This window comes from Cololabis saira, chromosome 18 (assembly GCF_033807715.1).
Source record: "Cololabis saira isolate AMF1-May2022 chromosome 18, fColSai1.1, whole genome shotgun sequence".
Classification (NCBI taxonomy): Eukaryota; Metazoa; Chordata; class Actinopteri; order Beloniformes; family Belonidae; genus Cololabis; species Cololabis saira.
Genome location: NC_084604.1, coordinates 10,181,683 through 10,207,124, shown reverse-complemented (window position 1 = coordinate 10,207,124; position 25,442 = coordinate 10,181,683). Strand labels below are relative to the sequence as shown.

At 43.1% G+C, this 25,442-nt stretch overlaps 2 protein-coding genes across 8 annotated transcripts in view; one reads left to right on the top strand and one right to left on the bottom strand.

The window, feature by feature from the left end:
- Positions 1-20,858, top strand: part of ryr3 (ryanodine receptor 3) — a 146,672-nt gene extending 125,814 nt beyond the window's left edge. For 3 of the 5 annotated variants that reach the window (XM_061746271.1, XM_061746272.1, XM_061746270.1), the window contains 29 exons: positions 206-302; positions 1,269-1,381; positions 1,501-1,552; positions 1,651-1,710; positions 1,802-1,901; positions 3,392-3,471; positions 3,555-3,631; positions 3,715-3,788; positions 5,549-5,629; positions 5,713-5,801; positions 5,886-6,014; positions 6,106-6,210; positions 6,808-6,889; positions 7,037-8,316; positions 8,417-8,466; positions 8,552-8,717; positions 8,841-8,927; positions 9,705-9,899; positions 9,984-10,114; positions 10,196-10,238; positions 10,995-11,122; positions 11,485-11,545; positions 11,756-11,902; positions 16,449-16,583; positions 16,950-17,106; positions 17,199-17,263; positions 18,660-18,760; positions 18,844-18,895; positions 19,987-20,858. In XM_061746271.1, the coding sequence (XP_061602255.1) occupies positions 206-302; positions 1,269-1,381; positions 1,501-1,552; positions 1,651-1,710; positions 1,802-1,901; positions 3,392-3,471; positions 3,555-3,631; positions 3,715-3,788; positions 5,549-5,629; positions 5,713-5,801; positions 5,886-6,014; positions 6,106-6,210; positions 6,808-6,889; positions 7,037-8,316; positions 8,417-8,466; positions 8,552-8,717; positions 8,841-8,927; positions 9,705-9,899; positions 9,984-10,114; positions 10,196-10,238; positions 10,995-11,122; positions 11,485-11,545; positions 11,756-11,902; positions 16,449-16,583; positions 16,950-17,106; positions 17,199-17,263; positions 18,660-18,760; positions 18,844-18,895; positions 19,987-20,082 (4,033 nt within the window). In that variant the 3' untranslated portion in view covers positions 20,083-20,858. Of the gene's footprint in view, positions 1-205; positions 303-1,268; positions 1,382-1,500; positions 1,553-1,650; positions 1,711-1,801; positions 1,902-3,391; positions 3,472-3,554; positions 3,632-3,714; positions 3,789-4,660; positions 4,676-5,548; positions 5,630-5,712; positions 5,802-5,885; positions 6,015-6,105; positions 6,211-6,807; positions 6,890-7,036; positions 8,317-8,416; positions 8,467-8,551; positions 8,718-8,840; positions 8,928-9,704; positions 9,900-9,983; positions 10,115-10,195; positions 10,239-10,994; positions 11,123-11,484; positions 11,546-11,755; positions 11,903-16,448; positions 16,584-16,949; positions 17,107-17,198; positions 17,264-18,659; positions 18,761-18,843; positions 18,896-19,986 lie in introns of all 5 variants that reach the window. The other 2 variants (XM_061746268.1, XM_061746267.1) reach the window with 1 other exon arrangement.
- Positions 20,734-25,442, bottom strand: part of aven (apoptosis, caspase activation inhibitor) — a 50,222-nt gene continuing 45,513 nt past the window's right edge. Inside the window, exons 3-6 of one of the 3 annotated variants that reach the window (XM_061746273.1) lie at positions 25,201-25,271; positions 24,237-24,332; positions 21,980-22,385; positions 20,734-21,271 (exon numbers count right to left, since the gene is read on the bottom strand). In XM_061746273.1, coding sequence (XP_061602257.1) covers positions 21,141-21,271; positions 21,980-22,385; positions 24,237-24,332; positions 25,201-25,271 — 704 coding nt within the window. In that variant the 3' untranslated portion in view covers positions 20,734-21,140. The remainder of the gene's footprint in view (positions 21,272-21,979; positions 22,386-24,236; positions 24,333-25,200; positions 25,272-25,442) is intronic. The other 2 variants (XM_061746274.1, XM_061746275.1) reach the window with 2 other exon arrangements.

Here is a 25,442-nt window from a genome sequence, read left to right as displayed (position 1 = left end):
AGTCAGAAGAGCCAGTGGATCCCACATTGACCAATCACCACCCTGCCTGAAATGCACTTCCTGTAACCCCTTCCTCCCCCTGACATCTCTCTTCCTGTCTCCTTCCAAAAAAAACAACTCACCAGAACCTGCCCTAATGCCACTGTACCTCCCCTCCCCACTCCCCCACATTCCTCCCCACCTCCCCTCACCTCCCCCTTCCCAGGCATCGTGCTATCAACCTCTTCATCCCGGCCTATGAGAGACTTTGGATAGAGGCAGAGGAGTACTCCTTTGAGGAGAAGCTAGTTCAGGACCTGGCAGTAAGTACCGGGCTCACCTTGCCCGTGCTCCGCGCGCCCTGCGTTGGCGCCCCTCTGCCAGTCTTGTCTGCAGAACGCTTCTTTAGCTCCGCTCCCGTTGAGCCCTGGGAGCGCACCCGGGTGGGGACCTCGCTCAGACCCCTCGGAGGCCCCCGCTCTAGGCGCGCAAAACCTCTCAGGCAAAGATCCGTCAGGGGTCAGAGGCAGCATGACCAGCTCAGGAGACACAGGGCCAGCCCCGGCGCTCACAGCTCTAGAAAAGCAGGCTATGTCTTTCTGAAAGCAGCGGTAAGGAGGGCCTTTCACCACAGCCAGAGACTGTTTCTAGCTGTTTTGGCTGTCAGATCTGGCTCCAACCCATCAGTTGTTTTTTCGCTGTATTCTGTAAGTGTGTGACGGTGACGTTACAGTGCGTCCTGTGGCCATATCGTCAGTGGCATGCTCGCATAGTCATGTGGAGATCACTGTAAGCAGATGTGCAGCAAATTCATCAAAACCTTTATACGTTCAAGTTTAAAGTACAGCTGTAACTCAGTTATCAGATTTCTTTTTTTTTTTTTTTTTTTACTATCTTTTGGGAAAATTGCATTTAAGTTTGACAAATCTGTCCAATTAGTTTGGTCTGGTGGAGATTTGTAGCGTTGGGATAGTCCCTCTGAGTCGGAATCACTCATGTCCAGAGGCCTTTTACAGCTTGCATGTGTTTGCTGCAGATGCATGCCTTTGAAAACTGGTTCCAGCACTGCTCACGATCCACTCTTTTAATTTCCTCGTCCTGTCTGTTTCACACATCACGGACCGAAACTTCATCTGCATGCCGGAGCTAGATGAACGTCAGTGGCTCCTACAGGTTTTATTTTGGTTTTAGTTAAATGTGTGAATGTGTGCAGTTGTCTGATCTGAAACTGGCGTTGGATGTGTAGTGAGAAAGAAAGAGCTAACTCCTTCCACCTGCGGACTTTGCAGAAAACCCCCATGAAGATTGTGGATGAAGAGGAAGAGGAGGTGGCTGAGGTCAAGCCGGACCCGCTCCACCAGCTCATCCTTCACTTCAGCCACAACGCCCTGACGGAGAGAAGGTGAGACCGTCTCATGGCTGAATGTGAAAGTGTTTAAAGGTGCCAGCATTTGTTGGATGCACAAGAGAACTCTTTCCTTACGGGTTTGTCACCTTTACTCTGTGTTTGGCTTATTTCAGTCACTTGGAAGAAGATCCTTTGTATATTGCATATGCAGACATGATGGCGAAGGTAATATTCTCTGATATGCAGCTACCCCTTATGAAGCTCTCTCTTTCTCTGCTCTCGACAAGTGAAACACTTTGAAATGTGACCTTTTGTTTTGTCAGAGCTGTGCAGAAGATGAGGACGAGGAAGAGGAAGAAGAGGGGAAAGAAAAGACATTTGAGGTACACTGGTGTGCGCTGCTTCATGACAGCGGCTCTCGTTCCCTCAAAACGTGGTTTCTCGTAAACGCCCGTCCCCCTGTGTTTCCTTCAGGAGAAAGAGATGGAAAAGCAGAAGATTTTGTATCAGCAGGCGAGGCTGCACGCTCGTGGGGCTGCTGAGATGGTGCTGCAGATGATCAGCGCCAGCAAAGGTAGAAATGATCAAAGGACCAAAGTACTTATAAAACATTAAAAAACAGGAAAAAGTGCTCTGCTCGATGTCTTCAGGCCTGGTGGCTCTTCAGCGTTGCATCATTCACAGATAACACTGAGACTCCTAGAAATGGTGGCTACACTGATAAAACGCTAAATCCTGACAAGTGGACGTTGCTGTTGGGCCAGAGCCGCATAAAAATAAGATCAGGGGCAATTATCAGCTTTAGGATAAAATCTAGAGGTGATCATTGAACCTCTGATTATTCTTTAATAAAATAGCCTTTCAAAAACAAAACAACGAGAAAAAAAAGACAAAATACAGAAGTGTCTTTGCTGGTTTAAAAAACTTGGATAAATCCACTCCTGTATTTACACACGGCATTAATAGCTGATGAAAGCGCCCTGTTTTAAAAGGGTGTGAAGCATAAAATAAGTTTTGTGAATGAAAAAAGAAATGGCAGCTGTGGATTTTAAGATGATCAAATGTTCAATCAACACTAGGCAACAACCAAACAGCCCACGACAGCGGCAGAAGTCAGATCTGCTCTGAATTCAGCCATTTTTATTTATTTATTTAAACCACATTTTCTCATAAGTTATCTCCAACGATTGTGTTATCCGAAGAGTCGCTGTGTTTGAATGACATCAGGACATTTGTCAATCAAGCGTGCTAACCAGTGTGCAGACTTCTACTTGATAAGAAGACAAGAAAACAAACGTGACAAATCAAGTCAAGCGTCCATAAACTCGCAGGTACAGTTGTGTTTAACCTGCTTTTCTTTGCTCAAGACGGAAAAAGGAAACGGAGTGACACGGAGAAGGTTATAGATTTAGAAAATGCAGTTTTGACCAGGATTTGAAAATTGAGCGGAGAAAAGAAAACAGACTTTTTTTTTCTTTTACTGCCTAAATGGGAAATGCTTTCCACACTGAATTTTCCGATTCAGGTACTTACTTCTATACTTGAAAGTGCATCTTCAAGAAGATTTTAAAATGACATGATTGAAGACTATCAATTGAAGACTTCCTGTTATGAGTAGCTCATAAACAATGAACCAATTAGTTAGGTAGTTATTCATTTATTTCCCAGTTGATAATTGATTATGAAAATTAACCATGTTCATGAAACTCCTGCTCCTCCATAGGAAAGGTGTCGATGTGTTTTACTGTAAAGTAAATAGTTTGGGAGAGTAAGGTGATGGATTCACAGACTAATGATGAGGTGTGGACGGTACTTTCTAACTTGTACTTTCTATGAGCTAAAGAAAAGAGTTTGACAGCAGTGGGTCTCATATCACAAGAGTGGCAACAAGTAAAGGATAACACTTAAAAGCTCCCTAAAATAAGCGATTGATTTATGTCAGAATTAATTTATAATCTCTGTTATTTGTGTGAATTTAATTTGAAGCGCTGCTTCCTCTGTCTTGTCAGCGTTTCTTGTCCAGCAGGTCCGTTACTCGCGTGACTTTTGTGTTTCTCCCGCCAGGTCATCTGGGCCCCATGGTGACCTGCACCCTCAAACTGGGAATCTCCATCCTGAACGGAGGCAATGTGCATGTTCAGCAGGTGAGATTATTAATGATCTAACTTACCCCGGCAGTGGAATGGACAACTGTTTGGCTTTTTAAAGCTTCCGTCTCTTGTCACAGAAAATGCTGGACTACTTGAAAGAGAAAAAAGATGCAGGCTTTTTCAAGAGTCTGTCAGGACTGATGCAGTCTTGCAGGTAGGCACCGTGAGGCCAATACAGCCGCATTGAAGAGACATGTGCTAGTTATTATTTGCTAATGTTTGAGTTTACTCCTTTAGTGTCCTAGACTTGAATGCATTTGAGAGACAAAACAAGGCAGAAGGACTTGGCATGGTGACAGAGGAAGGTTCAAGTAAGTTGGGGCGATGGGGTGTCTATCATGTCGTGTGCTACGTAAAATGCTGCAGATTTTGATCGAGTTTTCTGTTGAACTTCGTAAGAGCTCTCCTACTTCAGCTTCAGAGTCCAAACACGTTCTTAAAACAACTAAAAAAAAGCTCCCCCTTTTCCCCTCACTCAACTAATGCTGAACCATGACAACTGCTGAACATCAGTCTCCCGTGGATAAATTCAGTTATTTGTTACTGTTTGGTCTTTGAGATAATAAAAAATTAATTGCCATCAATGTGAATTTTGATGCATACAGACAGGGTTGAAGTCTTTACTTTTAATTAACTGTGGTGGGTTAGTTGTAAATGCATTTATGAGTTTAGAGTTAGTTCTATAAAACACAACTTCAGTGTTGTAGATGATACTGAGGTTGTTGAAGTGAAGCATAAGATTAGTAGTTTCCAAGGACATGGTCCAGCATTAAAAACCTCTCATCCTTCTTTAAATTTCAAAAGTCTTCACTTGATGCTTCTCACATCACAGTACGTTTGTCTTTCCATCATTCAGTCCTCTGAACATTTTCCACTGGGTTTGGTGTTTAACAGTTCACTGCTACTGCTAGTGTCGCTGTAACAGTTAGGAACTTTTCATCGTGACTGAATTCCTTATTTTGTCAGAAGCAACATAAAAGCAGGCCAATGTTCTTTTTGTTTAGTTTTTCCCCTTGTCTTTGAACTACCTGTATTTCCTTTTTAACTGCACGTCTTTGTTTCTTCACTCGTAGCTGATGTATTCATTTCTCTTGATGTTGTAACTCTGTGTCCTCTCTTTCTGCTTATGTCTTCGTGTATTGTCTCCTTCCTTCCTGTCATTAAAAAAACCCATCGATGGCAGTCCACACTCAGCGGGGTAAATAGCAAATTTAGATCATGCTCATATGGCTATGCTTCCACCCTGAATGTGGTCCATACTTCCCCGCGCCTTCCCTCCGAATGTGTGAAGGGAGACACTGTGCATGCTGACCCGAGAGTAAACACCGAGCGGATCATCAGAATCCATTGCCTGTCAAATTCTGGTAGATCTGTTCTCATTCCCTCCACGTTAACATTTACTAATACAAATGTCATGACTGATGCTCAGACACGTTGTCCTGGGGCCATCAGTGACGCCTCCCCGGGTTTGACTGAACGTGGGCTTTTCCACAGCCTAAGCAAAGCTTTGTCTTGCTTTGGACTTGGGGCCTATTTCACAAAGCTGGTCATGATTCGTAATCCTAACTTTCACATGTTTTTTTTTTTGTCTGATTGATCGTTTGTTTGTTTTATTTTATATATATTTATATATATCCGCTCACAGATCAGTATTCAGTTGTTTTCTGTTGACCGGACGAGCTGGTTGATTTGTAAAGTTCAGTATGTAACACCGTGTGTCTGCTGCTTGTTCAGGCGCAGCCGTGGCCTGCATGTGAAAGTTATCAGGCTTCCAGCTTATGGAAATGTCCTACTGTTTTTTCATTGTTTTTGTTTTGTTTTTTTTTAAATAAAAGAGCATTTTTATTTTTTTATTTATTTATTTTTTTTAAAGGCATTTTCAATTTGCAAGCTAAAGGCTCTGGACTTCAAAGATGTGTTGAACATAAGACTTGCCTTGCTTGCCTCACATTGATTGCTTTTGAGGGGAGTTTCATGTATTTTTATACCCCGCACATTGATCTACTTTTGTTGTTTTCTCTCCTTGTTCCGGAGCTCCTGCTGTGGTAATTAAAACATCTGTCTTGTCCAGGCTCCAAGGTGCTGCAGAATGATGAGTTCACCAGAGATCTGTTCCGGTTTTTACAACTGTTGTGTGAGGGGCACAATGGAGGTGAGGTGCACGCATTTTAAAATCGCACTTTTGCAACGTTTGATGAAAAAGCAATGAACTATAGGAAAGTGTTTCTATGTCAGACTTCCAGAACTTCCTGAGAACCCAAACTGGAAACACGACAACAGTCAACATCATCATCAGCACCGTGGACTATCTGCTCCGCCTTCAGGTGTGGAAACACACAGGCCTGTCTTCCTGTAGTCGTCATCACCATCTGTTTTCCTCATCTTGCATGCTGTTAATCTCTTTTTAGGAATCTATTAGTGACTTCTACTGGTACTACTCTGGCAAAGACGTGATTGATGAAACTGGAAAGCGCAACTTCTCCAAAGCTTTATCTGTCGCCAAGCAGATATTCAACTCACTCACTGAGTACATTCAGGTAAGAAGATCTGTTATTGTCGCCAAGTCTAGACTGAGATTTCTCTCGGTGAATATCTCATGAATATCTCATCGTGTGTCTTGACCTGCAGGGCCCGTGCATCGGCAACCAGCAGAGTCTGGCTCACAGCAGACTGTGGGATGCAGTTGTGGGCTTCCTGCATGTGTTTGCAAACATGCAGATGAAGCTGTCGCAGGTACATGAAACCAGTCAGCTGTCAGATTTCTTAACAATAGTATGGCCCATTTTATCTGACTGTAGAAAACCAACTGGCTGTGAGATAAGTGAGATTGTGTACGCCGAAAACGTGTAATGAGAGGTCAACGATACATTTCACATTTGAAATACTCATTTTTTCTTGTTGGCATGCAGATGAACTTTAATGTAAAGGGAAACACTGGGTTACAGAGCTACACCAACAAATGATGCATGTATTGCTCTTTTTTTTTATTATTTATCTATTTATTGGTTATTTCTATTTAATTTTTTTGTATAAACCGTTGAGCGTGTGTGTGTTTGGCTGCTGCACAATTGAATTTCTCCTCTGGGAGATCAATAAAGTCTTCTATTCTATTCTATTTAAGCCCCTCCTCCCTCTCTGCTGTGCTGTGGCTCAGCCTAAACAGCTGTCTCGTACATACAGTCAAGTTTGTTTTTCTTTTTAAATCCTGTTTCCCTGCTTTCCCCTGTGTAGTCCACAAATTGTGAGAATAACTAAACACCTTTTAGAGAAAAATTATCAGCTGATGTTTTCAAAAGACAAAACCTTTGATCCTTTCTAATCCCCTCGTAGGACGCCAGTCAGATTGAGCTGTTGAAGGAGCTGATGGACCTGCAGAAGGACATGGTTGTCATGTTGCTGTCTCTCCTCGAGGGTAAGACTTTATAGCTGTCAAAAATGTTAGGATGTTTAAAACTAGACACTGGTATGATGATGATGATGATGATGATGAGTGGCGGTAAAACGAGCTTCCTCCGTGAGGTTTTGTGACTTCAGGTGCGTCTTTAATGTGTCTTCTCAGGTAACGTGGTGAACGGAACCATCGGCAAGCAGATGGTCGACACGCTGGTGGAGTCTTCCAGCAACGTGGAGATGATCCTCAAATTCTTCGACATGTTCCTCAAGCTGAAGGATCTCACAACCTCGGACAACTTCAGGGAGTACGACCCCGAGTGCAAGGGCGTCATATCCAAAAAGGACTTCCAGAAGTCGATGGAGAGCCAGAAGCAGTACAGCCAGTCGGAGATTGAGTTCCTGCTCTCGTGCGTGGAGGCCGACGAGAACGACATGTTCAATTACAAGGAGTTTGTGGAGCGATTCCACGAGCCAGCCAAAGATATCGGCTTCAACATGGCGGTGCTGCTGACCAACCTGGCCGAGCACATGCCGCACGACTGCCGCCTCGGCACCTTCTTGGCCGTGGCGGAGAGTCTGCTCGGGTACTTTGAGCCCTACCTGGGTCGTATCGAGATCATGGGCAGCGCCAAGCGGATCGAGAGGGTTTACTTTGAGATCAGCGAGTCGAGCCGCGAGCAGTGGGAAAAGCCACAAGTCAAGGAGTCCAAGCGGCAGTTCATCTTCGACGTGGTGAACGAGGGAGGGGAGAGCGAGAAGATGGAGATGTTTGTGAATTTCTGCGAGGACACCATCTTTGAGATGCAGCTGGCCTCGCAGATATCTGAGCCCGACGTGGTTGAGCAGCCTGAGGACGAGGAGGAGGAAGAGCACAGCATCCTGGACGAGCTGGCTGCGGAGGAAGAAGCCGCCCTGGAGTCGGCCTCCGCTTTCACCACAGCGTGTCGCTCAGTCAAGAAGAATCTCTCAGACGTCCGGCACTTTTTCACTTTTAAAAGCATACGCAAGCAGTTCAAGAAAGTCAAGAAGCTGAGCATCAGGGAGATCATCACGGGCTTCTTCTCCTTCTTCTGGATGCTGTTCACCGGCTTCTTTAAGGGAATCTACGGCCTCATCTTTGGTTTCTTCCACATCATCTGGTCCTCCATGTTCGGCGGAGGACTAGTTGAAGGAGCCAAGAACATCAAGGTGACGGACATTCTCGGAAACATGCCCGACCCCACTCAGTTCGGCATCCACGGAGACGCGGTGGAAGGAGACAAAGTGGAGACTGTGGAGTCATCGGGAAGCATAGACGTCGCCATGGCACCAGCAGGAGACATCGGAGAGGTGGACGCAATGTTAGATATGCTGACTGGGCCTAAAAAGGAAGGAGGAAAGCACGTGGAGCTGGGTCTGGGTGATGTTTCTGAGCACTCTGCCTCCTCCTCCTCCTCTGTCAACAAGGTCAGCCATCACAGAATCACAGGAACCATCCTCATAATTCTGCCTTTTCTTACATGTCTGGGTCTGTTTTTATCCTGAAAATATGTGTCTTGTCTTGCAGAAAGTTTCTAGTCTTGCTGATACGCTTGAGAGTCAACCAGAAAAGGCTGAGTGAGTAACATTGATGCAAATGAAAACTGATTATCCTCCTGGAGACTAAAATGTACTGAAAGTGGACAAATATCACTTCCTGCAGCACGGAGAAAAAGGAGAAGGAGGATAAACCAAAGGAGGAGGAGGCAGCCAAGGAGCCGGTGCCCGAGGAGAAACCCAAGCCCAGATCCAGTCAGCCCAAAGATGAGTCTCCTGCCTTCATGTCGATCATCTTTGCTGTTCTGGATGTCTACCTGAACAAAATTCTGGTGAGCCATCACTACACCACCTCGTTTTTAATGTCGGCATTCCTCCGGAGACAAATTCAGGGTTATTGTTTAGTTCAGGGCAGTTTTATAGTCCAACTGCTAAGCCAACCTTTACCTTGACAGAACTACCTGGCTCGTAACTTCTACAACCTCCGCTTTCTGGCTCTGTTCGAGTGCTTCGCCATCAACTTCATCCTGCTTTTCTACAAGGTAACAAGAGTCACCGTCATCTGTAAAATGTATGTAAAAACAAAAACAATCATAAAAAAGAAAGGGATTGTACAGGGTTTTAGTAGTAGGTAAAAACAACCTCAGTGCCAATATTGATCCAGCAAGAAAGAAGCCAGAAGGAAAAAATGGGGGGGGGAAACGTGTGGGCAATACTAAGTACCCCCCGTGATTCACGTTTGGCAGCAGTAACTTAAAGGAAAAAACATCAATGAACTGATACAATGTCGTAAAAAGAAGAAAGCATACTTTTTTTTTTTTATTTTAGTTGTTAGTCAGACAGATTTTTGGGAAACTTTAAAATCTTTATTCCCATTATGTGGAAACCAAAAAAAGGATAAAACAATCAAAGAATTATAGCTCTTCATATTGTTAAAGGGATTTATTAATATAGTTTATTTATGCAAGTTTTTTTGTCTCATAAATGATATTCAGGTTTTTGTTTCAACTATCTCTTTATATGTTTAGCTGCACATTAACTTTTTGTGAAAACTCAAACCACAGTTTGATACCACAGTCCCATGTGACCTTTACCTAAGTAAGATGTGTTTAATTGCAGATTAAGAGATAAACGTTATGACAATCCTTAATGGAAAAGTGCACAGCTTCACATGCAGTAATGTTAATCTGTGTAACCTGAATTAGGTAATCTGAAGCTGAAACAAAGAAACCAGAAGTAAAGCAGAATAAAATACTCAAATTACACAAAACCTGAACCTCCTGTGCTGCTTTTTTTGTTGTTTTTACGTGTTTGTTTAGGTAACTGGTGAGAATGATGACGAGATTCCCGAAGAGCACCGCTGGGGCGGTGACGACGACGTGGACACGTTCTTCGACATGGACGAGTTTGTGCTCCAGGAGAGCTCTGGCTACATGCTGCCAACGCTGCGCTTCCTGGCCATCTTCCACACCGTCATCTCGCTGCTGTGTCTGGTCGGCTACTACTGCCTGAAGGTGCAGAGGCCTCACCACGGCCCAGCTTCACTCCACAGCCAAAGGAAACCCGTAGCAACGCTCTCTCTGTGTTTCACCGTTTAGGTTCCTCTGGTGGTCTTCAAGAGGGAGAAGGAGATCGCCAGGGAGCTGGAGTTTGACGGTCTGTACATCACCGAGCAGCCGTCCGACGACGACATCAAAGGCCAGTGGGACCGTCTGGTCATCAACACGCCGTGAGTTGCTGGTTTCCTGACTCCAGCTGCTGCTGCTGAGTTTATTACCACTGGAGTCACCGTTCTTGGCTTGTGTTGCAGGTCTTTCCCGAGCAATTACTGGGACAAGTTCATCAAGCGCAAGGTGAGGGACACAGTGACTATGTTTACATGCAGTCAAAATTCGGGTTATTACTAATATTCCGGTTACTGAAACATTCGGAATATTCCGTTTACATGGTGATTAATCATTTGGGATATCTGGATCAAACCACCAATGCACGGAGAACGTCATGACGCAATTACCGTCATTTCCGCTTCCTCTTCCTGTATCCAAATTCAAAACAAATGCTGATTCGCGCAACTTTTCGCTCACCTTCTTTTAAATCTGGCTATCCCGGAACTTTCTACCGTCTACAAATGCAGAAATGTTCATATCCTTCATTACATTTATGAAGTGATTAGTCTCCTCCTGGTCTTGTGTTTCTCCGTGTTTATAAGAACTTCCTGGACTCAAAAGACCAGGATTCCTTGTGAACAGAGCATGTGCAGAAAACAAATTCATGTTCCGTTTGATGGGGATATTCCGTTTGGCGTTTACATGACCCAATATTCGGGTTTTAAAAGGAGTAACCCAGGGGTCATATTGGGGTTTTTAAAAACCCGAATATGAGCAAATTCGGGTTATTCAAAGGGGTTATTGGTGTTTACATGGCCATGAAAAATTCGGGTTATTGCCAATATTCGGGTTTTAAAAGGGTTATTGATGCATGTAAACGCAGTCAGTGATAAGTTAGTAGCTGAATGTCCTTATGAAATCATTTGATAGAAGTTTGCGTCACTTTCTTTAAAGTTGAGCGTGATTTTGGCGTGACAGGCTGATCTCTGTTTGAACGTCTAGGTGATCAACAAATACGGGGACATGTACGGCGCCGAGCGCATCGCTGAGCTGCTGGGCCTGGACAAGAACGCCCTGGACTTCGACCCCACAGTGGAGACCGTGGAGAACGAAGCTTCGCTGGTCTCCTGGTGAGAAATCCACCTCCGTTTTCACTCCTCTCTGTACACCAGCCATGTTCCTCATCACTTGTAGAAATACAGAAAAATATGTAAATACCTTTTAACAGCTGGGGACACGATGTCTTCTGTAATGCAGTTTACATCCTATTATTCCTAATGCATATGCAGGTGTAAAATACTGTGCTTTTCAGACATGACCATCCAATAGTGGATACACCACTGTTGGAGCAAATTTAACCTTGATTCTTTAGTTTATATTGCATTTTCAAGACTGACATTTGAATAAAAGCAGGAACCATGTAACTTGAAGCATTTCTGTTGTTGGTCATTCTTGTAATTAAACCTTTTTTTTTCTTTACCTTTTTCAACAGGTTTAGCTCCATCGATACAAAGTACCACATCTGGAAACTGGGTGTGGTTTTGACTGACAATGTGAGTTTACTTTTCAGTTTGTATTCTCATTATTGCAGAGGAACCTGAAATAAATCAGTTTTATGTATTACATGACATCTCATCATATCCTAAATGTGGTTCCACCTCATCAGTGGTGACTTTTAACGTTGGTCCATAACAGTTTCTCGATAGTCAAGTAGCTGCTGACACTTGTGCTCCGTAATTTAAAGATGCTCCTTCCTCCTCCAGTACTTCCTGTATCTGATCTGGTACACCACCATGTCCATCTTTGGACACTTCAACAACTTCTTCTTTGCTGCTCATCTTCTGGACATCGCCATGGGCTTCAAGACCCTCCGTACCATCTTGTCCTCCGTCACCCACAACGGCAAGCAGGTGAGTTTCCCCACCAGCAGGGGGAGCCAGAGCCCAGATAAAGAGAATCGGCAGCATTTATTCCACTTCACCTCTGCAAGGCAGCTTTTCCAGATAATCCTCATTTTTCATCCTACAGTTCAGCAGCTTTGGGATGCAAGCAAAAACTTGATGAATACCCACCAAGTTACGTTAGAGAGAAATGAGCTCAAGCTGTGACTCTTCACCCTCATTCCAGGTTTAATTTGAGAAAATAGTTGCATCTACATGTTGCTTCTGGGAACAAACAACTCGCATCATGATGGATGTTAAACATGAGCATAATATAATCTAATAAGGAACTAATTTCTGGTAAAAGGCTGCTGCAATGAAATAAAAACAAGGCTATAAAGATCCCCAGGCATCCAAGTCACAGGATATCAAGACAGAAAAAGGCACAAGACATAAATCAATGTAATTAAAAGGAAATGGTTAAAAAATGACTGCAAGAATGGTTGATTCAAAAGGCCTTTTCAGTTTTATTGGAAAATGGAAAATCAGGGTCATCTGCTGAAATATGAGGACATGTGTTTCTGGTTATTGTTCTAAATAGAGATGAAATAATTAACAGGAATTTAAAACCTTTCCTTTAGAAAGGCAAGTTTATTTCTACAGCACAATTCAACAACAAGGTAATTCACAGTGCTTCACAAAGACTTTCAAACATAAATACAAATCATGATTTAAAGTTTAAACAAAACAAAAAAGCAATCATAAAATATAATAGGACTTACAGGATTCAAACCTGAGGGACAAAAAAAGAAAAGAAAAATGCACAGGTGTGTTTTTTAACCTTAAATGATGGTAGCTTACAAAGCTGAAACTGGAACAGTTAATTTGCATAAATGAAATTAATTCAGAGCCAATCTCAATATGAAACAAAATATGATCACAAGATTGTCGGCTCGCACAAAGACATTTCTAAAGTCTAGAAATGGCAAGCGAGGACTCGTCCTTTTAATGCCTGAATGAAGAGCAGATTCCAGTTAGCCTCTTTTATATTTTTGTATTAAATTGACAAGTTTAATTTTTGATAAGTCAACTTAATGTGTAAAGTAGCAACAGGTGAAAAATGCCAAATGTTTCAGTCGCTTCCTCAATAAAACAGATGAGATGCTGTTGGTGGTCCAGAACATTTTCAATTCAATTCAATTTTCAATTCAATTTTATTTATATAGCGTCTAAAACAACAGAGTTGTCTCTAGACGCTTTAACACTACTGTTGCTTTCTGTCACTGTTAAATCAGCTGTGTGAGCTTCGACGTGGAAAAAATGGTAAATCTAAACAGAGGAAAATATTAGCAGCAAAACAATACTGCTTTCAATCACCTTACTTTAATTCTGTAGATGCCAACAAGGTCAACAATAAGGTCGCGTCTCAAGGCACCTCAAAGAGAAAATACGTTAAAATGCAAATCCAAATTAAAGCTGCAAGCAGCGATGAACGGGCCCTCGCACTCATGGCCACCGCCCCCCATAAGCATATCAGAAATGACACCACCCATGACTCTCTATGTCAAACCATTCAAAAGTTATGACAGAAAATAGGAACTGTAAAATATTGACCAATCAGAAGAAGGGGCGGGGCTAATTCTCACCAATTATGGTAAAGGACTCAATACCGAGTCTGGTGACACCACCCACGACTCTTTATGTCAAACCTTTCAAAAGTTATGGCAGAGAAAAGTATTCTAGGGGGCGCTGTTGAGCGGTTAGGCCACGCCCATTAATGCAAACCATGAAATATCAAATTTATCACCAAGCCTGGCTTGCATGCAAAATTTGGTGACTTTTGGAGAACTATCAAATATGGACCAATCAGATGAAGGGGGGCACGCTTTTTGGCGTCTATCGTCGCCACGGTAACACTTTTGAAAGAGAAAAGTAATGCGTGTAGTCGCAGGATGGAGACGCATATTTTGATGTATAACACACCTGGGTGCACGTTACGGTTTGGGCGGTATTAATTCTCGAAGGAATGGCATACATTTCACCAAAACTACACGATTAATTCAAAATGGCCGACTTCCTGTTCAGTTTCGGCCATGGCGCCAAGAGACTTTTCTTTAAGTTGCGACATGATACAGGTGTGTACCGATTTTCGTGCATGTACGTCAAACCGTATTGTGGGGCTTGAGGCACAAAGTTTTCTAGGGGGCGCTGTTGAGCCGTTAGGCCACGCCCATTAATGCAAACCATGAAATATCACATTTTTCGCCAGGCCTGGCTTGCGTGCAAAATTTGGTGACTTTTGGGCCAAGTTTAGGGGGGCAAAAAGGCCCTCATTTCGTCAGAAGAATAACAATTCCTACAGATACAATGAGGCCTTCGCACTGTAAGTGCTCGGGCCCTAATAAAAAGAAACTTAATCATATTAATAATTGTATTTATTCTGATTCATGGTAATAATACTTGTAAAATGCCAATTTACAGTTGTCTAGCTAGGGGAAACATCACAGCTTCACTTGGATGGAAGTGGATGCTGAACATAACTTTATTGGGAGCATTTAGTCAAAGTCAAAGTCAAAGTCAAAGTAGCTTTATTATCGTTCCTTCACATGTCAGACATACAAAGAATCGAGAGGACGTTTCCCACTTCCCTCGGTAAACATAAAGTGCGCAGGCACAGGCACAACAGATAAAAATTTAAAAAGATAAAGATAAAGATTTAAAAAAGATTTAGAAAAGAGTTCACATGAATAAATACAAATACAAATACAACACAACACAGACATTTACTGGAACTGAGTGCAAAAGGCTTTTTTTTTTTTTGTGCAGTATGTAAACAGTTTTATAAATATATATTAAAAACAGTGAGCAGTGAATTTAAAGTGACACAGTGGTGATATTAAAAGAGGCAGTTGTTTTGTAGTCCTGAGTGTTCATGGGGGGGGGGGGGGGGGGGCTTTTGGGGGGATTTCAGTTCAGTTCCCTGCCAGTCTGGAGGATCTGGAGGATCTGGCTGGGGGGAGTGAGGGGAGAGAATTTAGCATCCTGACAGCTTGGTATGCAAAGCTGTTACTGAGTCTGGTGGTGCGGCAACGGAGGCTCCTGTACCTTCTACCTGAGGGTAGGAGGCTGAACAGACTGTGTGCGGGGTGGCTGGTGTCGCTCGCAATCGCGATAGCTTTCCGGGTGAGGCGGGTGGTGTAAATGTCCTTCAAGGAGGGGAGTGGGGCACCTATGATCTTCCCAGCTGTGTTCACTATGCGTTGCAGTGCTTTCCTGCTGTATTCAGTACAGCTACCGCCCCACACAGTGATGATTTATGCAGCGTTTAAGACCAGAAACTAATTTTGGTAAATGAAGAGGAATCCTTTAAATGAATATATACTGAAACTGAACTGATGTGCCTCATTTCAACCCACAAACCCGTTCAAACCTCTGCAGCACGTTCAGACACACGTCCCTGTCGTTGCTGCCCCCAGCACCGTCTCTGGGCTGGAGCCAGATCTAAATCCTGACTGACACGTTTAAACACACGATTTCTCAAAAACAGCCAAAGAGTTGAGTTTGAAGGAGTCATTCAGGAAATGTTAGAAGTAAAAGGGAGACTGGATGAAGGTCTGCAATTAGCTACAAATCCTGGATTTGGAAGAACTTTTTTTCTTGTGTAAATATTTAATTACAAGAACCTTAAATGCCAGAAACACACTATGTAAGTAGAGACAGGTTAATTACATCCAATAAGGAAATATTAAGAAAAACCTTTAAACTCCACGACTGGGAATGGGGTCTAAGAGACATGCTGCATGTTTAGAATAAGCTGTTATTCCTGTTCAGGTACAGATCAGAATCAGGCAGGAGTGGAAAAGATGACATGAATCTTCTGACTAAAAGTCAGAGTCGTATTTGTAGACTTATGAAATCAGGCAGAGTTACGATGCAGCCTCATGACGGCGACTTCTGTTCATGATTCATAAGCTTTCTCATGAGATAACAGACCATCTTTCCCAGCTGGAGGATGTTCTTCTAAATTAGGGGGGAAACGGTGGAGTAGTAAAATTCAGGCAACTCCCCTCTGTGATAATAATTAAAGTGATGCTCTGGTTACAGCATCCACTTGTTATCATCAGTATTATTATTACATTCCCCGTGTAAGTAAATAATACAAATTTAAATGGTAATGTAAGAAAGGGATGGGAGGAATTACTATCTGCTTTCTATGTCACATGATACCAAGAACAATTGTTAGATGAAGAGAGGGAGTTTCTCATAAATGGAGAAGGAACATCTTTAATGGTGTCTAATTTATTTATTTATTTTCTTCTTGGGCAGCTGAAAACCTCGAGTATGAAAACTGACAAAAATCTCTATTGAAGATTTCAACTGGACTGTAGAGACCTTGAGGGAAAACGCAGTTCTTTTTGGTTCACTCTCCTTATTAAAAACTGCTCCAGCATCGATGTGTTGATCCACTTAAAACAAAAACTAAAAAATGAATGAGAGAATCTGCTGCTGCTGCTGGGGCTGCGGGCCTGAAATGTTTGTGAATATGTGAAGGTGAGGTGTCGTGCTCTCCCTGCAGCTGGTGCTGACGGTCGGCCTGCTGGCCGTGGTCGTCTACCTCTACACGGTGGTGGCCTTCAACTTCTTCAGGAAGTTCTACAACAAGAGTGAAGATGAAGACGAGCCGGACATGAAGTGTGATGACATGATGACGGTACGTCTCACATCCTCCGACATTGATGAGAAATAACATTGTTATTTCAGTGAGAGAGAGCGCTGACGCTGGCGAGGATCTGACGCTCACTGGCCTTGATCAGGATGTAAAAGCAGGATGTGACTCCCACTCTGAGAAGAAGGAATTTGTCTCATATTGTTATATTTCATCACCTACTGTATAAAGAAAACAACGTATCTCACCCTTTTGAAGTTACAGCTCATAGATTTTCACATTTTTTCCAGTTATATCTATTGATCTTTTATACAAAACAATTTTTGCATCAAGAATTTCAACCTCCTGCCGGCGAGAGGACTGGATTTAGTTTGAAGTGAAGATGAAAATCTTCCCTTTTCCACCCTGCAGTGTTACATGTTCCACATGTACGTGGGCGTGAGGGCTGGAGGAGGGATTGGAGACGAGCTGGAGGACCCGGCCGGAGACCCCTATGAACTCTACCGCATCCTGTTTGACATCACCTTCTTCTTCTTCGTCATCGTCATCCTGCTGGCCATCATTCAGGGTACAGTCACCCACTTACACCGGGATTCAAACCCCAAACCAGTATCTGTTGAGGGTTTCTGTCGTGCTCAGTGCTGCTTTCACGTCCTCCAGGTCTGATCATCGATGCCTTCGGTGAGCTGAGAGACCAGCAGGAGCAGGTGAAGTCAGACATGGAGGTAAGACCTGGCTAGAAACCAGAACCTTTTAAGAGCATCCAGCATATCTGACTTCAAGAGCGTTTCCTTCTCTCACTGTGAGAGACCTGTGGATAATCCCGACGCTTGAGAACAACATAAGACGTCTCAGCGGCGACGTCCTCCTCTTTTATTTGCTCTATAATCCATCCAGGTTGTCTGGTTAAGGAGAACTATTTTGGTCACATAAATCAAGCGCTTGTGAAAATCGGTTAATATAATAATAATAATAATTAAAGCTGCAAGCAGCGATGAAGGTCCTTCGCATGTGAAATTTTCACCAATAAAGGTCAAGGACTCAAAACTAAGTCCGATGACACCACCCACGAGTCTTTATGTCAAACCATTCAAAAGTTACGGCAGAAAGTAGGAACTATCAGATATGGACCAATCAGATGAAGGTGGGGGGGGGTCGCGCTTTTTGGCGTCTAGCGTCGCCAGGGTAACGCTTTTGACTGAGAAAAGTAATGCCCATCGTCGCAGGATCGAGACGCACATTTTGATGTATAACACACCTGGGTGCACGTTACGGTTCGGGCCGCATTAACGGCCGAAGAAGTGGCATAAATTGTGCCAAAATTACACGATTAATTCAAAATGGCCGACTTCCTGTTGGGTGTCGGCCATGGCTCCAAGAGACTTTTCTTTAAGTTGCGACATGATACAGGTGTGTACTGATTTTCGTTCATGTACGTCAAACCGTATTGTGGGGCTTGAGGCACAAAGTTTTCTAGGGGGCGCTGTTGAGCCATTAGGCCACGCCAATTAATGTAAACCTTTTAAATATCAAATTTTTTGCCAGACCTGACTTGCATGCAAAATTTGGTGACTTTTGGGGCACGTTTAGGGGTTAAAAAGGCCCTCCTTTCGTCGGAAGAAAAACGAGGATAACATCTCCTACAGATACAATAGGGTCAGTGCTCGGGCCCTAATAATAACTTGAATATTAGTATTCTGTATAGACGAGGTGAACGGAGCCGCTGTGACGTCATCCATTTATCACCATCGTGAAGTCGGTGTTTGGGTCTGGCTTTTGTGGAGCCAGAGGTGGCAGAAAGTTGTTCCTCTCAAAGAAGTGATTATGTTGCTGCTGGAGAACTCGGCTGTCAATCAAAGCAGTCCCAGCCATTTAAAGGCATAAGACATTTTAAAATGACACTGTTTCATGCAGCTGTGTTTCTGAGGGACTGCTTACATGTGTCTGAGGGTGTTTGTGGACGTGAGAGATAAATATTTGTCTACTACACCATTGCTGTTCAAAACTATTTATGTCATAAAGAAAATGATTTAACCACCAAATTAAACCACTGAGGTGCCACTACAGCTTTTAAAAACAGCTCTAGAGTTGCAGGTTTTCATATCTGATTCCTTCTTTCAGACAAAATGCTTCATCTGTGGCATTGGGAACGACTACTTTGACCGGACGCCTCACGGGTTTGAAACCCACACCTTACAAGAGCACAACCTCGCCAACTACCTGTGAGGGCAGCAAGTATTTCTCACTCGCGGTGATTCATTGTTGGTTCTTTTCTGACAGCACTCGTGTCTGTGTGTGTGTGCAGGTTCTTCCTGATGTACCTGATTAACAAGGATGAGACTGAACACACGGGTCAGGTACGTAACACAAACCGTGTAGTAGTTAGCTCCAAAAGCTCTCGGAAGACGACGCAGGAAAATAATAAAAAGAACAGGATGCAGTCCGGTTTCAGTCGGTTTGACTTATGTAAGGCATCAAGTGGGTTGAAAACGCTGCACAAGCAGAAGAGGGAAACAATGTGTGGGCTTCCTTGGACATTTTTAATATTAACTTGTCGTGCACATTTTTTATGCAGAAGAAAAACTATCAGATGGTCATTTCTACTTCCTGCAAGGAGCCACATTCAGGTTAATTAGACGAGCAGAGATTCAGGAATTGATCTTTTGAAAGATTTTAAAGCCTGAGATCAGGGCGATGTCACCGTTGGCTCAGGTTCACTTAACAACGTGCTCTAACAGGCTGTTTTAATGAAGCCAGACTGAAGCGCTGAGTTCATTATTCCACGTGGGAATGTGTGTAACATTGAATGGTTGAAACTAACTGTTGAGCAAAGGTTGAAAGATCAATTCCTGCAAAAATGGCGAAGTGAACTCTATAGGATGACGTCATGTGATATTTATGTAGAGTTTAAGCAAGAGTTTAACCTAGAACAGTACTTATTATGTCAAAATCAAAAGTATAGACAGGCCATTTGTAATTTTAGGATGAATAACAGCATAATTCCAAAAGTCACTGGAAGGTATAAAGGTTTTTATTATTATTATTATAATAAAGGTCTGGATAGAAGTCAGAGATTCTGTAACGTCAACCGTATTGGAGATGAGTTTCATATTTTGTTTGAATGTAAAAATGTAAATAAATATAATGAATCTCAGACAAAAATACTTACCAAAGTATGATACAAACCAACCATCTATGTTTAAATTCATTTTGTTACTTCCATCTAATAAGTTTAATGTTATTTATAAATTAGGCACCTTTTTTGAAGAATGTCCTTCCTCTGTTTAAATGATTTTTTTTCTTTGCCAAATTGAGTATTTTAGTTGAACATGTACAGCCCGCCACTTGCTACAAATGTACAAATGTTTGTGTTTTTGTGCTCCATACCATGTGATCATGGTCGTGAGTTAAAATAAATGATTGATTGTAACCTGGGTTTCCCTTCCAGGAGTCATTCGTGTGGAAGCTGTACCAGGAGAGATGCTGGGACTTCTTCCCTACTGGAGACTGTTTCCGTAAGCAGTACGAGGACCAGCTGGGTTAGCGGGGAACCCCCCCCCACCCGGACCCTTCACTGCTTTCCTCCATCTGACTAAACCCTGATGATTGTGACACCATGACCTCCAACTGAAGAGCAGACGCTCTGCTCGCTCACCCAACTCCTCTCCGTCGCCACCACGCCTCCTTCGGTTCTCAATTGCCTTCTCACTTGCTTCCCCCCCGACCAGGTGTGTGTAGAGACATCGGAGACGTGTGGAGGGTGACGGCGTGACAAGCCAATGTCTGTTTATGCACAATTTCTAGATTAACGCCAGGAAGTTCGTGTCACTCACTACCAACCGAACTGATCCGATCTGCCTTTCAGAGCTGGTTCTGATCTCTGTGACGAAGCGAACAGAGGTCTTTTAGGACCAGAGACGACTCACTTTAGATGTTTATAAAGTGCCAATGTGCCTTTTGAGAAACTATGCAAATAAAGAATCTCATTTTTGTCCCTCCTGACACAAACGCCGCTGTGGTTCTGCGCTAGTTACGAGCAGATTTACATCAAGCTAGTTTTTGTGGCTTTTAAGTAATAAAATGAGTTGAATTTGTTGTATAAAATCTAGATGATTCTTGTGTAAATGTTGCTTAGTTTGGTGTCCCGTCCAGCTGCACTTCTCTCCACAGAAGAATCCCACGACACAGAAGACGATGACAAACTTGGATTTATTGACAGAATGGTTCTCTGCTACAGTTTGTACGTATGTAGTAGCTTTGATAAACCGCATTTATTTTGATGAGGAGGAAATGAATAAAGTAATTGACGCATCAAACCGAGCGTGTGTCATGTGTGGCCTTTTTCTCCGTCCGTCAGTCCTGGTGGAGAGAACAGAGAACAAGCTTCTCTCTCCTTTCACACGTTTTTCTCCCCGACGTCCAGGATGTCCCGTGTTCACCTGAAACTCACCGTCTCTCTAAACCCTGACCCTCAACCAGGAAGGGAGGCCGGCGTGAAGCGAAGCAGCAACAACACGCTTGTCCTTCACCTCTGAAACATTACTGTTAGCAGATGGAACTTGAAATGTTCAGTTTTCTTCATATTCCTGGAGCTGCTGGCGGTCAGGAGATCATGCTGTCCAGCCAGTCCTCCAGATCCTCCTCCGTCATCTCCTCCTTGCTGCTCGCACACTCAGGGGGAGCCTCTTCCTTCACCTCCTCCTTCTCCTCCGGTTCCACCTTCACTTCAGACACTGGAGTAAAACAACACCATTCTAAATGTGAGTAAAGGAAGACAATGTACTACTATGTACTGCATAGTATGTAGTATGCTGCCATAACGGCAGATTCAGCATGAACGAAACCCGGTCACGTGACTGTTTTAACTGGCACATTGCATTGTGGGAATGGTATGTAGGGCAAACTTCTTGCATACTATGTACTACATTTTGACAAATTCAGTTTTTTTTATACTTTTGAAAACAGATTTCAGACCATTTTCCCGTCTCATGGGAGATTGCCTTCAAGTTTCTAAAAAATATCATGGTTGGTTTTGTTTTCTCGCAAAGTTAAGTGAGAAAACATTGATGTAACGTTTGGGAGAAAGACCAGAAACTGTCTGATTGTCTCGCCCCTACAGAGTGATTGTGGGTGGAGGACAACATGGTGCGTAATTCCTGATGAAAGTATGTTTGCAGAGATCTGCTTTTCTGCAAATAAATAAATAAAAATCATCAGGACATTTGTGTTACATTTATCTGCTCCAGTCACATTGATACATCATAAGTGAGAAACTGGAAGTGCTTTAAAGGATGTGTAATAAATGATTACGCTGAAGGTGCCGATTAATAATTCTGTTCCAAGCAATGTCTGACTTTCATTAGTCAATCTTTTGTAAATTATTACTTTAGTTGGTTGTTTCTGTGAGCGCAGCGCCCCGGCCCGTCCACCCGTCTACCCACCCGTCTCTGGAGCAGCGTTCTCCTCACTCGTCTCTGGAGCAGCGTTCTCCTCACTCGTCTCTGGAGCAGCGTTCTCCTCACTCGTCTCTGGAGCAGCGTTCTCCTCACTCGTCTCTGGAGCAGCGTTCTCCTCACATCCCCCGCCGAGCGGCTGCTCTGCAGCCCCCGAGTCTGGTTTCTGTAGGCCGAGCAGCTGGTCCAGCTCTTCATCGCCGTCGTCCACCGCAGACTCGGCAGGAACGTGAGAAACCTGCGGGTCCAGGTCCGGCACCGCGGCCGCCGAGGCCTCGACTCTTTTACAGGCCGCCGGCGGCGGCGGTGGAGGCAGAGGAGTGAACTTGGATGTTTTGGGCGTTTCCTGTTTGGGAACCACGGTAACCGCCGGCAGCTCCACCGGTGTCGACACCTGAAACAGTTGATGCCACACTGACCGTTAACATGATGAAACAGCCATGGTAGAATCTTCACACATGATGCAACGATGTTGTCACGCGACTGTCCTGTTTCACCTGCACCAGGTAGCTACGCCCGTCCCTACGTGCCCTAATATTCTATATTCTCCCTCCACGTTTCCTTCTGAACGTCACTCTTCTCATGGGTGACGGCTGAGACGACTGTGACCATGTAAATATTGTTTTACTGAAGGTTGTACAAACTCCAGCCTCTCAGACACAGAGTAAACAGCCCGATTCCCAAGAGCTGGTTTCTCTCTCCGTACCCGAGGAGACGGAACTTAATGCTGCTCCAAAAACAAAAGATGCACTGGTGGCGTTCACACTCGGGTGTTTACTCAGCTGGAAACACGGAGTGTTTACAGCTGAATGTAGACTTGATAAATGACAGCCTAGATGACATCTAGGATTAAAACTGCTGAAATGCTAGAGGTGATCATTTTTGGCCCTAAAAATGAAAGGGAATTGATCAGCGCTCACCTTGGCTCCATGTCACTGACAGCTACAAATCAAGCCAGAAATCTGGGTGTAATTATTGACTCAGACCTGAACTTCAACAGCCATCTAAAGTTAGAATTAAGGGGTTTCTGTCTAAACAAGACATGGAAACACTTATTCATACATTCATTTTCAGTAGGTTGGATTATTCCAATGGCATCTTTACAGGCCTTCACAAGAAATCAATCAGGCAGCTGCAGCTGATTCAGAACGAGCTGCCAGAGTCCTTACAAACACCAGGAAACTGGACCATATTACACCGGTCATGAAATCGCTACACTGGCTTCCAGTGAGTCAAAGGATAGAGTTTAAAATCTTACTGCTGGTCTACAAAGACCTGAATGGTCTTGGACCAAAATACATGCTGGATCTGTTAGTTCCTATGAAGCTCCCAGACCCCTGAGGTTCATCTGGATCTGGTTTGTTGGGGTTCCAGAACCAGAACCAAGCAAGGTGAAGCAGCGTTCAGTTATTCTGCTCCTCACCGGTGGAACAAACTTCCTGTAGACCTGAGGTCTGCTCCAACTGTCAGCTCCTTCAAATCAGGATACAAACATTACTGTTTACTCAAGCATACTCCTAAATTACACTGAAAAAACTCAAAATCTTACCAGGAATATTTGTCTTATTTCTAGTTAAAATGTCTAGTTTTTAGTCAAAAAATCTCATTACACTTAAAACAAGAGTCATTACCAGAAAAATAACTTGTTATTTGACAATTTTCACCTGTTTCAAGTAAATTTTCACTTGAAATAAGTAGAAAAATCTGCCAGTGGGACAAGATTTATCTTTTCATTACAAGCAAAAAAATCTTGTTCCACTGGCAGTATTTTTTTTTAACTTATTTTAAGTGAAAATCTACTTGAAACAGGTGAAAATTTGTGTTTTTTTTTCCAGTGATGAGTCTTGTTTTAAGTGTAATAAGATTTTTTGGACTAAAAATGAGACATTATAACTAGAAATAAGACAAATATTCTTGTTAAGATTTTGAGTTTTTGCAGTGTAAATACTTACCTGCTGGACTCTACTGCCCTTATTTAACAACTTGTGCTTTTTATTATTTTACCTCTTTTCTTATCATTTTATTTGTTATTTATTCTATTTCATTGTATTATTATTTCTTATTTCTATTTCCCTTTTTAATTGACTTGTTACTGTTTAATTGTGTGTTGCTGCTTTTAATGTTGATGTGAAGCAGTGTTGAATTACCCAGTATTGAATTGTGCTATATAAATAAACTTGCCTCTCCTTGCCTATATGTTGTCTACAAGCGCAGGTTTAAATGATAAAGTGAAGGAGATAAAGACCTGAAGCAGCTCGGCCTCCAGGCCGAGTCTCTGGTGCAGCGGCAGCTCCTGAAGTATCTGGGCGAGAGCCGGGAGGTCGACACACACCGCTGACATCTGCACAGGAGGAAGAGAAACAAGTCTTTATTACAGGCCGGGGCTGATCTGAGGGAACCTACATGAGAAAAACTCCAAGAACAAACAATCCTATTCTTAAATCTTTTGTGATCACAAGAGCCACACAGAAACAGAAACGTGTCACATGATCTGTGTTTGATACTTTGGCTCCACACAGACATCAGTCTGGACGGCTTTATTTCAGTGTTTAAAGGTAGGACTAGAAGACCACTCGTCCTCCAAACACTTCTGGATTCTGTTGCCGTGGTAACTAAGGTAATTCAATCTTACCAGGAATATTTGTCTTATTTCTAGTTAAAACATTTTTAGTCAAAAAAATCACCAGATAAATAACTTGTTATTTGACAATTTTCACCTGTTTCAAGTAAATTTTCATTTGAAATAAGTAGAAAAATCTGCCAGGATATTTTACAAGATTTATCTTCTCATTACAAGCAAGAAAATCTTGTTCCACTGGCAGATTTTTCTACTTATTTCAAGTGAAAATCTACTTGAAACAGGTGAAAATTGTGATTTTTTTTCCAGTGATGAGTCTTGTTTTAAGTGTAATGAGATTTTTTTGACTTAAAATGAGACATTTTAACTAGAAATAAGACAAATATTCTGGAGTTTTTGCAGTGTGAAGCCAGGAAGAAACATGAGGAGGATGGTTTGTTTGAACTGCACATGTCTAGGATCAGGAGGAGGTTGAAGTGGTGGCTCCTCAACTGGGCCTACAACGACTCTTCTAGGTGACATCACAGTTCTCCACCATCAGGTACCAGAACTGATCCAATCATTGCAAATGTTAAAGGATCCATAATCCACCTCAGGAGGCAGAAAGCTCAGCCGTGGGTGCAGAGTTTACCTGGCAGGCCGTCAGCGGGTCCATCTCCCAGTCCTTCTCCTCTGCAAAGCGGAACTGCGTGAACGAATCCCCTGAGAAAAGACACAGAACGGAGTTTAGTTTCCATCTGTTATGAGCACAGAAACTCCTCTCTGAGCATCGATTGTCCTTCACAGCAGCGAGCTGTTTGTCTGCGAAGCGGCCGGCAGCTCATACGTGACGGCGACCTTTCACTAAATTAACTGGCAGAGGGCTCTTGTGAC